The sequence below is a fragment of the Electrona antarctica genome (genome assembly GCF_951216825.1).
Source record: "Electrona antarctica genome assembly, chromosome: 21".
Classification (NCBI taxonomy): domain Eukaryota; kingdom Metazoa; phylum Chordata; class Actinopteri; order Myctophiformes; family Myctophidae; genus Electrona; species Electrona antarctica.
In genome coordinates, this window is record NC_136802.1 from 12,970,199 (window position 1) to 12,983,191 (window position 12,993).

General features: G+C 45.5%; 1 protein-coding gene across 5 annotated transcripts in view; it reads left to right on the forward strand.

The window, feature by feature from the left end:
• Positions 1–12,993, forward strand: part of LOC306913665 (adhesion G protein-coupled receptor L3) — a 347,671-nt gene that overhangs the window by 297,784 nt on the left and 36,894 nt on the right. For all 5 annotated transcript variants that reach the window (XM_079490459.1, XM_079490461.1, XM_079490462.1 and 2 more), the window contains 2 exons: positions 4,678–4,887; positions 8,156–8,376. In XM_079490459.1, the coding sequence (XP_079346585.1) occupies positions 4,678–4,887; positions 8,156–8,376 (431 nt within the window). The remainder of the gene's footprint in view (positions 1–4,677; positions 4,888–8,155; positions 8,377–12,993) is intronic.

The window sequence follows — 12,993 nt, forward strand, 5'->3', positions numbered from 1 at the left end:
CCACAGATTTAGCCTTTCAGACCCAAGACTTGGAATAAATTATCTTGTCATCGTTGGTAAGATTTGGTCCACAACCGTAGGAGAAATAACAGGCAAACTTTGATCAAAATAACAATTCTTCTCTAATTGTGGAGACTTCTGGTAAATTAAGTAATGTAGATGTTTAACAATAATTTAACTGTTGAGAGTGTAAAATTAAATGGGTCCATTTGGTTTCTTTTCACACTCTCAAGAGTTAACGATCTATAAGGGTCCATTTGGTTACCAACTCTTCTGCCACATGGAACCTCCTCAAGGACCACTGGTTGAGAACCACTGCTTCACTTGTAACCAGCCTGTGAGCTCTCCTGTCTGGCACTGATGCTAGTAAATGGTAAATGGTGCATTTATATAGCGCCTTTATCCAAGGCGCTTTACATAGATTGTGCATTACATTCACATTCATACACCGATGGCAACGGAAACCATGCAAGGCACCAACCAGCACATCAGGAGCAATTAGGGGTTCAGTGTCTTGCTCAAGGACACTTCGACACTAACTCTGGGGGAGCCCAGGTTCAAACTGGCAACCTTGCGGTTACCATCCGGCCACTGTACCCCTGAGCCAACGCCGCCCTATAAGTAGTAGGAGCTAGTAGGGAAGCTCACACTGAACCACAACTCGGCTTGACATGAATATTGAATTTGGTTTAAACCGGAAATGTAGCCATTAAACATCCTAACTCTGACTGGGGAGGGATATATCTGGGAGATAGGTGTGTTATTGTCTAATGATCACTACATCTTCATGTGAAAGAAGAAAAATAAAGGTTGATAGGCCTATATAAATATGGACAATCAAAATAAGATGGAAATATTTCATTTTGATGTGGTGTCGTAATTAAACTTAATGTAGGCCTAGTTATGTATGGCACACTGACTATCTTGAAAATTAAAACAAACTTCATGTCAAAAAGGTTGCCAACCCCCTTCTTTACACCGTCGAGGCGAGTTAGCAGCACGCAGAATGTCATTGCTAGAGGCACCAGACGCTCGGGCCCCGTCAAGTACTCCTGTGGGAACCAAGTGACAGCGAGAGGAGGCAGAAGACCTCATACTCGTATACACACAGTACGAGGTAGAAGACCTCGTACTGTGTGATCTGAGCAGAGAAGACCTCATATGTTGGGGGTATAGTGACAAAGGACAGTGGAGCGGAGAAGACCTCATATGTTGGGGTATAGTGACAAAGGACAGTGGAGCGGAGAAGACCTCATATGTTGGGGGTAGTGACAAAGGACAGTGGAGCAGAGAAGACCTCATATGTTGGGGGTATAGTGACAAAGGACAGTGGAGCAGAGAAGACCTCATATGTTGGGGGTATAGTGACAAAGGACAGTGGAGCAGAGAAGACCTCATATGTTGGGGGTAGTGACAAAGGACAGTGGAGCAGAGAAGACCTCATATGTTGGGGGTATAGTGACAAAGGACAGTGGAGCAGAGAAGACCTCATATGTTGGGGGTAGTGACAAAGGACAGTGGAGCAGAGAAGACCTCATATGTTGGGGGTATAGTGACAAAGGACAGTGGAGCAGAGAAGACCTCATATGTTGGGGGTAGTGACAAAGGACAGTGGGGCAGAGAAGACCTCATATGTTGGGGGTATAGTGACAAAGGACAGTGGAGCAGAGAAGACCTCATATGTTGGGGGTAGTGACAAAGGACAGTGGAGCAGAGAAGACCTCATATGTTGGGGGTATAGTGACAAAGGACAGTGGGGCAGAGAAGACCTCATATGTTGGGGGTATAGTGACAAAGGACAGTGGAGCAGAGAAGACCTCATATGTTGGGGGTATAGTGACAAAGGACAGTGGGGCAGAGAAGACCTCATATGTTGGGGGTATAGTGACAAAGGACAGTGGAGCAGAGAAGACCTCATATGTTGGGGGTAGTGACACAGGGCGACTGTGGCTCAAGAGGTCGAGCAGGTCGTCCAATGATCCATGGGTCTGCGGTTCGAATCCCGGCTCCTCCTGTCTACATGTCGAAGTGTCCTTGGGCAAGACACTGAACCCCAAATTGCTCCCGATGTGCTGGTTGGTACCTTGCATGGCTCCCGCCGCAATCGGTGTATGAATGTGTGTGTGAATGGGTGAATGTAATGCACAATCTATGTAAAGCGCCTTGGATAAAGGCGCTATATAAATGCACCATTTACAGAAGACCAGTGAGCTCATGGCACAGCAGCAGTGGTAGAAAAAAGTACTCACATTGTTTACTTAAGTAAATGTACTTAGTGACTTTACACCACTGCAGAGCATTGTGTGTGGAGCAGCCTTTTTGAAAGCCTGGCTAAGGCCGACCAAGTAGTCGGAGTAATAATAGCAGTCGCTGGCTTGTGTGTGTATAGTCTCTCGCATGCCTAAAGCCTGAACTTATTTGTTCTCCTCATATAGTGAGATGGTACCTGTCATGTGCTTCATTTAGTATTCAGCGATGTAATCAAATCTTGAGTTCCACCCAAACATGTCTTGAGTCCCAGCAGGGATCACTGTCATTTTGAAGGCAGGAAGAACGGTATAAACGGTAAATCCTCTCGTAATTTTCTTCCCCTTTATTTTAAGTCAAAGCCCAGTGGACCGTAAAGCAGGAGGATTCCTCTGGGAAATTAAAGAATGTAAGGAAGCTGACCAAATTGTTTGGGTGCAGTAATTATGTTAAAGTTAATACATCAAGATGTCGCTCTCGCCATGTTCTCTACCTACAACTTGACAAGCATATCCCCCCCCCCTTCTCCCCGCACGCACCACGCACGCACGCACGCACGCAACGCACGCACGGTCGCACGCACGCACGCACGCAACGCACGCACGCACGCACGCACGCACGCACGCACACATATTATTCTTTGGGTGTTTACTGATTATTATTGGACAAAGGACAGTGGAGCGGAAAAGTTGAATACCGGTACTTATCTTGAATACTTAATATATTCTACTTTTACCAAGTGCCAGCTGTGAATATGCTTTGGGCTGTGATGTACAACACTGTTTTGGTGACACGTTGACAGTTTTTGGCTGTGTCAACTAAAATTGTTCAGAGGACATCCATATATCCTTGCTGATCAAGCAAAATGGTCATCAGCCCCTTCTCAAAGGGCCTATTTGCAATCTTGTGATGAGTGCATAAGAGATTGATGGGCCCTGTGGGCGGTGCGATGGAGTCTCTTTAATGAGATCTGTAAAGAGTATTGTGGTTTTGGACAGCGTTTCTAACTTTGACGATTATCAATAAGAAGATGTCCCGTTGGCACACGGACAGCAAAATCTGGAATGTTATAATTGAAAGTATGGAACACACCCATACGGATACGGGTGTGGATCCACGTCCACACTTTCAGAGGTAAATTGATTTCACCGTGCATGTGTCTATACTAGTGTAAACCTTTGACGAAATCAGCTCTGCACTAGGGCATTCACTTCTAGTCATTTTTACTAGTTGACTAGTCGACTAGTTGTTTAACTACCTATTATGTAAAAAATAAAATAAATTATTATTATTATTTATTTATTTTTAATAAATATTTGTACATTGAAAAACTGTGTACATGGTGACTATAACTATAATCTACCTGATATTAAGGCCTACAAAATCGGGGGAAAAAAATAAACTTTTATTTTTTTTCTTATCAACTAGTCAACTAGTACCAACAAGTGGATTTACTAGTCGACTAGTAAACTAGTCGACTAGTTGCTTAATGCCCTACTCTGCACTGCAATGTTCTGAGTACGGTGCTGTCAGCGTTTCGTTAACAAAGCACAACACTGGGGTCCGGTCCGCCACTATGCACCAAACTGACATTTCGGGGTGTGTTGTTGTTGCCTTTTGCATCTTTCTTTTCCAAGCAGCACGCTGTGCACTTGGCTTTTTACGGCTTGATGTAAATTCTCTTTTCACGGCTGCAGTGGAATCACTGTTGGTCCTTATCCCCCGTAAAGCAGTGTATTTATTGCCGGCGGGACACTTTTTAGTGCCCGCAACTGGCCATGGTGGCAAATTACTCTCTGAAAAGAGAACATTGTCTAAAAGCAATGATGAAATTGATTGACCATGTTGCAATATAATGGTATTCTCGCTGTGCTGGTCTCAGACACCTGTGGCCCCCAGTGCCATTAATTGGTTTTGTTACTGACAAAGGAAAAGACAGGGGGCTTTTTGGATTCATTCATATCATCTAATTCATGATTTATATCTGCCACATGTGGCTCGCTATGTAGAGGGTTATTGGAGGGGTTGAGGACAAATGCTGAATGAATAAATACAAGGGTTGAGGGTTGAATGTTTTTATTTGTTTTTTGGTGATTTAAAAAAATAAAGTTGTGTTATTAGTACCAGTAAAAACTTGTTTGTATTCAGCTGATATTTTGGCAATAAATATGATATTTATTATGTGCCAAAAGAGACATTTCCATTCCCCACCAGCAATAGCTCTATTTATATTTTTTAGATGTCTTCTTTCATCTCTTCTTTCACTACAACCCTATTGGACTGGCTGAAAAGCAACCACCACTCTGTCCTTCGGTGTCTCATCATGACATCCATTCTTCCCCTTTGTTGTCATTGTGGCATGTTATTGCATTTGGGTTGCCTTGATGTGATGACAACGGTGCTGTTCTTCTTCCTGTCCTGTTTCCATAGAACACAGACCCTGTCCACGACATGCTGCTGGACGTCATCACGTGGGTGGGCATCCTGCTGTCCCTGGTCTGCCTGCTCATCAGCCTCTTCACCTTCTGCTTCTTCCGGGGTCTCCAGAGCGACCGCAACACCATCCACAAGAACCTGTGCGTCAGCCTCTTCATCGCAGAGTCGCTCTTCCTGGTTGGGATCAACCGGGCCGACCAGCCGGTAAGAGGGGGAGGGATGATGATGCTACATTAACACCATTAACACCCTGAGCGGCATAAACAGAGGTCTCCGGTCCTATCAAAATAGTAACGCTCGACGCTCAGGACAGAGATTAACTGTATTTGCGCCAAATATACTCGTAACCCCCAGCTATGGGACGTTATCTGCCAGCAACGTACATGCTCGTAAAGACAGAATTAAGACCTGAGACCAGAGTCTCTATATTAGTGTTTCTCAAACTATTATATATCAAGGAGCCAAAAAACTATATGTTATTGGCCACCGACCCCCATCTCAAACTATTTTGTTCCAGGGACCTCCCAGAAGCAAAGATTTTAGTTAAAAATGTTCGCTGTGAAAGAATATTATATTCAAAGCACGTCACTCGGTGTCGCGCTATGAGCTTGTAGACCTAAAGTATAAAATAATAGTTAAAGTGGTTTTCGTTGCAGCCTTTCTGGTACACATTATTCTCTATACCGATCTATTGGGATCCTACAGTGATTTGACCTAAATTTGCACAATGTGTTCTTTTTTTTATGACTCACAATCTTTACCCAAAGTAAAGTACTGCAAACTGTGATGTTGCAATTGGCCTTGCATAAACCTTGAATATAAATATTGGGTTATTAATTTCCATTATAATCAAGGATGGCATCAGGGCTGCTGAGTGAAGTGAATCGGAAAGCCCAAACAAGTAATTTGGAAATGCTAAGAGAAACCGTCCATCAGGCTCGGACCTGGCCTATATTCCCAGTTGTGTCTGTGATTATGATGGAGCTATAAATTCACTTTGCCTCAGCTTTTCATCTTTGGATGGCCTGTTATGCGTGTGAAAGCAATGTATTGTTTATTCACCTCCCAACACTTGTGGTCTCTTTGAAGTGTAAACACTGTTTTGTACTGCTATACAAAATGGTAGATTTTAGTAAGATATGGCCAATTATTATCATACAGAATTGCTGACTTTTAGTACTTCTGTGGATAAGTTTGCAGAATATCCATTAATGATGTGAAGCTTGCGTAGCTAGTTCAGGCAGACAACTCGTGAGCGTGCCTACCTGATCAGGTGACTATAGTCTCATGCACTCTTTACCTGATCAGAGCGGCTATTTAAACCTATCTGCCTACCTGCTCATTCCTGGCATCTCTCAGCTGCTGTGCGGACGTGTGCCGCTGCTGCTGCTGCTGTCTCCCTGCCTTGCTTGCTGCTAACCTGCTGCTCATGAAGTTTTAGCAAATCCCACCGCCTCCCCAGCATCCACATGTAGGCTCTGTTTCTAGATCCCCCTGCATGGGGGTCTTATTCATTCCCTGTAATTCTATTTGGCTTTATAACTGAACTAAAATGTTAATGTTACAGGGAATGAATAGGGACAGAGCCCTGACGCCAATCTATGCTTCATATATCTATGCTCAATTATGCTCAATAAATATACATTCTAAATTCACTCTAAGAGTTGTCTGACTGAAACATGAATTGTGCGCTCTCTAATAGTGTCGTAGACAGGTGAAATATGTCACCTCTACTGCCATGCTGTGCCGGTACAGTACATGAAACCACGTGCCACATGGCCTAATGATACTTTGATTGGCCTTGAGAGAAAACTGCAGGATCTATTGTGCAAGTACGTGTTCCATCCCTGATTATACAGTTGACAGCAACACAAATGTCACACAGTGTTGATTTTGACTGCGAATTTTGATTTTAGTTTTAGTCCTAGTCTTCTGAATAATTTGAGTTTTGTTTTAGTCACATTTTAGTCACCTGGAATGCCTTACTGTTAGTCTAGTTTCAGTCGGCTAAATGTCATGCGATTTTAGTCGATCTTTGACATCGTAATGACTGATTTTACGCTTGCTGAAAATAGCCGATCTACAAGCTCACAACGCGTCGCAGCGCAACGTATTGTGAGCTTTTAGATCGGCTATTTTCAGCATGCAACCAAGTGTAAAATGACTTATACTGGATCTTATCTGGTCCACTAGTCCCTTCCTAACCTTTTAGTCTAGTTTTTATTTGTTGACGAAATTGTCAATATATTGTCTTAGTTTTAGTCATCGTAGCTTAGTTTTAATTTAGTTTCCATTTAGTTTCCCTCAGTGACAAAAGGTAGTCGACGAACATTTTTCAAGACGTCATGACAAATGTGATGAGGTCAGCACATTTTGGGCGCATTTGGGCAAGTGGCTATGGCTGCTTTTAGCCCAAGGAGTGTTTTTTGTGCAAAACTAATGCTTGGAATGGATTCAGAATCATGAAAACCCCCTATGTCACATGCTACTTAAAGCAAAAGGAAAGTTTGACATTTTTGCCTGCCATAGGATGTTAATGGTAGGGTCACAAGAAAACCTATATACCAAATTTCCCACTTTAAAAAAAAGTCGGCTGCCGGACTATAACATTTTATGGATAATTATGATTCACAGAAAGACATCTTAAAGATCACTCTCCTGGACTACAATTAATGTCCACTGAACCTTTTAGTTATTTCATTGACTCAATTTCTGTGACAAAATACCCCAGTTATGTTCAATTGTGCCAATAATTGCATATAATTGCATCAAGCCATGCAAGTACTGTACAGAGATGCGCGTGCATGTTTGCTTGCATGTGTGTGTGTACAGTATTTGTTCATCCTCGCTGGGTCCTGACATGCAATTGTAGCACCACTGTGCGTGCGTGCGTGCGTGCGTGCGTGCGTGCGTGCGTGCGTGCGTGCGTGCATGCAGACGTGCATGCGCAGGGGGCATAATGCAATGCAGGCTCCAACTGGCTATTGACTCCAGTTCTTCATAAAGCTTTCTGTTTATGCCAGCCATGGCAAACAAGACCACATGGCCTTGCTGGCTGTAGCATCCATTCGCCAATCACTGCAGGCAAACATCCAACCCAAACAATTGCCAAACAAAGCTGGCCCAGACTTAGCAATGCTAATTGTTGGAGAGGCAGAAAGCACTGGTCGAGGTCAGCGGAGGCTGCTAACGTCGTTATTTCTCTCACAGCAGCACTGTGCTCTGTCACCGACGCTCTGTCAGTGACGCTGTGCCCTGGAGCAAGGCTGTTAATCCTTTATGACGGCCGGCTGAATGCCTCAAATGTGATTTCGTGAATTGGAACTGATGATTGACGATATGAATCTGGCTCTAATCGACAAACTAATCGCTCTCCCCTGTCTTCCTCTTTCTCTCCTTGTGTCCTCGCTCTCTCTCTTTCTCCTCCTGCCCTCCTCCTCCTCCTCCTGCCCTCCTCCTCCTCCTCCGACAGATTGCGTGTGCCGTCTTCGCCGCCCTGCTCCATTTCTTCTTCCTGGCAGCGTTCACGTGGATGTTCCTGGAGGGCGTGCAGCTGTACATCATGCTGGTGGAGGTGTTCGAGAGCGAGCACTCGCGCAAACGCTACTTCTACCTCGTGGGCTACGGGGTCCCCGCGCTCATCGTGGCGGTGTCGGCCGCCGTCGACTACCGCAGCTACGGCACCGACCGAGTGTGAGTACTGTCTGTTTGTCACAGGGAACAGCTGCGATCATGTGGTACTGAGTTACTACAGGGGGCCGCCAAATCACTGTGTGATAGGATCTGGCAGTCAAGTTAAAAGGAATCTTATCCTACTATAAATGCGCCACATCTCTGTGTGTCTGCGTGCGTGCGTGCGTGCGTGCGTGCGTGCGTGCGTGCGTGCGTGCGTGCGTCGACTAAAGCTGGACTAACACTAGAACATTTCAGGTGACTAAAATGTGACTAAAACTAATCACTGAAAATGATTCAAAAGACTATGACTAAAACTAAAATACAAAATGTACTGTCAAAAAACAGTACAAGACCTTGTGGTCCAAAGACGAGAGCTCTACCGACTGAGCTACTGAGGACACAAGGAACAGAACACTGACTGTAATGGGGGATGGAACACAGGTCTGTAGCTGCAGGGAACAGTGCACCACCGTCTGTAGCAGGGAACAGTGCACCACTGTCTGTAGCAGGGAACAGTGCACCACCGTCTGTAGCAGGGAACAGTGCACCACTGTCTGTAGCAGGGAACAGTGCACCGTCTGTAGCAGGGAACAGTGCACCACCGTCTGTAGCAGGGAACAGAAGACCGACTGTAGCAGGGAACAGGACATTGTATGTAACGTTGGAATGGAACACCTGCTCTTGAGGGAAGGGGAACAGCTGTAGCGGGGGAACGAACACTGCCTCTATAGCGGGGGAATGGAACTATATCTGGAGCGGGTAACGGAACAGCATCTGGACCAGTGTTGTTTTCGTCGACTAAAACTAAAACGAAAAAATGTTCGTCGACTACCTTTTTCCACTGACGAAAACTAACTGGAAACTAAATGAAAACTAAGCTATGGTGACTAAAACTAAGACTAAATATATTGACAGTTTTTTGTCAACAAATAAAAACTAGACTAAAATGTTAGGAAGGGACTAGTGGACAAGAGATCCAGTCTAAGTCATTTTACACTTGGTTGCATGCTGAAAATAGCCGATCTACAAGCTCACAACGCGTCGCAGCGTGGCACATTGTGAGCTTGTAGATCGGCTATTTTCAGCAAGTGTTAAAACAGTCATTACAAGGCACGCCAAAATACATTTTAGTCCACTAAATCAACTGTAGATTTTGTAGACTAAAACTAGACTAACACAAAGACATTCCTCATATTCCAGGTGACTAAAATGTGACTAAAACTAAAACTATTCAAGAGACCATGACTAAAACTAAAATCAAAATTTGCTGCCAAAAACAACACTGATCTGGAGCGGGGGAACAGAACACTGTCTTTAGCAGGGAACGGACCAATGTCTGTATAGCGGGGGGGGGGACGGGACAGAACACTGTCTTTAGCAGGGAACGGAACAATGTCTGTATAGCGGGGGGGGAACAGAACACTGTCTTTAGCAGGGAACGGACCAATGTCTGTATAGCGGGGGGGGGAACAGAACACTGTCTTTAGCAGGGAACGGACCAATGTCTGTATAGCGGGGGGGGAACAGAACACTGTCTTTAGCAGGGAACGGACCAATGTCTGTATAGCGGGGGGGGAACAGAACACTGTCTTTAGCAGGGAACGGACCAATGTCTGTATAGCGGGGGGGAACAGAACACTGTCTTTAGCAGGGAGCGGACCAATGTCTGTATAGGGGGGGGGGGGGAACAGAACACTGTCTTTAGCAGGGAACGGACCAATGTCTGTATAGGGGGGGGGGGGGGACAGAACACTGTCTTTAGCAGGGAACGGACCAATGTCTGTATAGGGGGGGGGGGGGGGGACAGAACACTGTCTTTAGCAGGGAACGGACCAATGTCTGTATAGGGGGGGGGGGGGGGGGACAGAACACTGTCTTTAGCAGGGAACGGACCAATGTCTGTATAGGGGGGGGGGGGGGGACAGAACACTGTCTTTAGCAGGGAACGGACCAATGTCTGTATAGGGGGGGGGGGGGGGGGACAGAACACTGTCTTTAGCAGGGAACGGACCAATGTCTGTATAGGGGGGGGGGGGGGGGGACAGAACACTGTCTTTAGCAGGGAACGGACCAATGTCTGTATAGGGGGGGGGGGGGGGACAGAACACTGTCTTTAGCAGGGAACGGACCAATGTCTGTATAGCGGGGGGGGGGGGGGACAGAACACTGTCTTTAGCAGGGAACGGACCAATGTCTGTATAGGGGGGGGGGGGGGGGGACAGAACACTGTCTTTAGCAGGGAACGGACCAATGTCTGTATAGGGGGGGGGGGGGGGACAGAACACTGTCTTTAGCAGGGAACGGACCAATGTCTGTATAGCGGGGGGGGGGGGGGGACAGAACACTGTCTTTAGCAGGGAACGGACCAATGTCTGTATAGCGGGGGGGGGGGGGGGGAACAGAACACTGTAATGCTGTAACTGCTTATCTGTTGCCCCAGGAGGGAGAGCTGTCCTTGAGCTACCTTAAGTTACCTCAAAAGATGGACCTCTCGCCACTTCTGCAAACACGCCAGAAAATATTGTGGAAGGGGAAAAAAAGCGATTCCTACTAGAAAGTCATGCTGAAGGGTTACAACATTATTAAGTGGATATCTGGATGTGACATTTTGAGTGAACTTTGCAGTGTGTTTGGGGGCGCATTGTTAATGTGACAGGTACTGTATGGTGTATATATATATATATATATATATATCTTGCTGACTGAATCATAGCGAAATGTCTGGACTACCACTTTGCTGCGAACTTTCCAAAAGTCGTGTGAGGTTTCACCAACTACGCTAATGCAGTACACACACACACACACACACACACACACACACACACACACACACACACAGACTCTGCAACCTGGGAACATTAAATCTGTATACAGTACTTTTATCCAGCCCACTTGTCATGATCTGACCTCTGCGTTCCACTCCATGAGCTCTTTAAAGTGGCACTGTGTGGTTTCCACAAGTCAATTTGAATTTCAGAATTAATTTGAATTTCTGAATTTCTGAGTTTATTGATGAATAAATCATTTTGTTTTCCAAAGAGCAAACCAGATGACTCTGAACACTTTGTGAGACTAACTCTTGTGGTCGATGTGGTGGGTCATTAGAGTCCCTTTTCCCTTATCTGACCTAGCACCAGAACAACAGCCACATAGTACAGAGATGTTTTAGTAATGCCATGTTGTTGTTGTTTTATGATTTCCAACCTTTTTCCACTTAGCCCGCCTTGTCTGTGTGTATCTATGTCGACGAATATACTGCTAACAAACTGACAATGGTTTGGCTCCATAAGCCTCTCCTGCAGCGATACCTCCATCATCAACTTTTAATGATGCCGAACAGTTACTCAAGCAGCGCGCTTGTGCTGAATTGACATTGTTTTGACAGTGAAAAATGCTAACTCCAAGAGATGCTGTTGGCTGGATGAATGTCGGGCTATTGCGGTTAAGGCCTTCAGCATTTACAGGGAGTACCCAAATGATTGGCCCTGAGAGGAGACCACAGAGATGGGCAGAGTGTGGAAGCGGATGTGTGTGAGGGATCTGTTAGCCGCGGAGACGGAAGGTGACCGAGTAGACAAATACACGAGAGCGAGAGGGGCAGAGAGAGAGAGAGAGATGGATAGAGAGAGAGAGAGATTAGCCATGAAGGGAAGGACAAAGAAAAACAGGGAAGGACAAAAGAGACAGATTGGAACAATCTAGGGAGACAGACGGAGCTAGGGAAACGGTAATCTGTATGCATTCTTATATTTCCTTCAGAGGTGAGTTGAGAAATCATTTACATTTTGGCCAGCTCTTTATCCCTCTGAAATATAAACCGGTCTGGTGAATCAGTGTCATGCCAAGTGGACCGTAGCTCCCGGTCTCCTCTCAGGTTCATCTGTATCACCAATCTGAAAATACATAACGAAGACCAGCATCAGCAGTTTATTTCCTGAGATGTTTATCACACAACAAGGGGCGTGCACTGGCACACACAGACACGCATGCAATGACACAGACATCGTATGCACACACAGGCGCACGCGGAAGCGCAGCCATTAGAGAGCGTGTTTGGAGCCATGGTCTTTGGTGATGGATGAGGCGATAGCTGCCACCGCCTGAACCACAGCATCATGTGAATAATTAACCCATTTTTGGCGGGAACCCCTTTTGGTGTTAGCATTATGTTATGCTATTGAAAAATAGCAGATCTACAAGCTCATAGCGCGCCACCGAGTGGCGCGCTACGAGCTTGTAGGTCTGCTATTTTTGAAAAATCGAAGAACGACTGACATAGAAACATAGCTTTTTCAGAAAACTGTCAGGATGTAGAAGACATTTTTAGAATCTGATCTCAGGTCAGAATGGGTTAAAGCCCTACCACCGGTGGAACAATTATACACAAGCAAGCGCTGAGGGATGGGGAGAGGTACGTGGTGTGACACCGTGTGAGGAGGGGGGGGCACACCTCTCCCACCTCAAATTGAATCAGAGGGGTGGGAAACCCCCGAGGATGACGGTATACTGGAAAAGCAAAATGGACGCCGGCCGCGTGTATAAGGCATTGTTGTTTTTGGCAGCAAATTTCTATTTTAGTTTTAGTCATAGGGCAGTATTATGCGTGTCTTAAGTACCAGGTCTTATTACTTAACT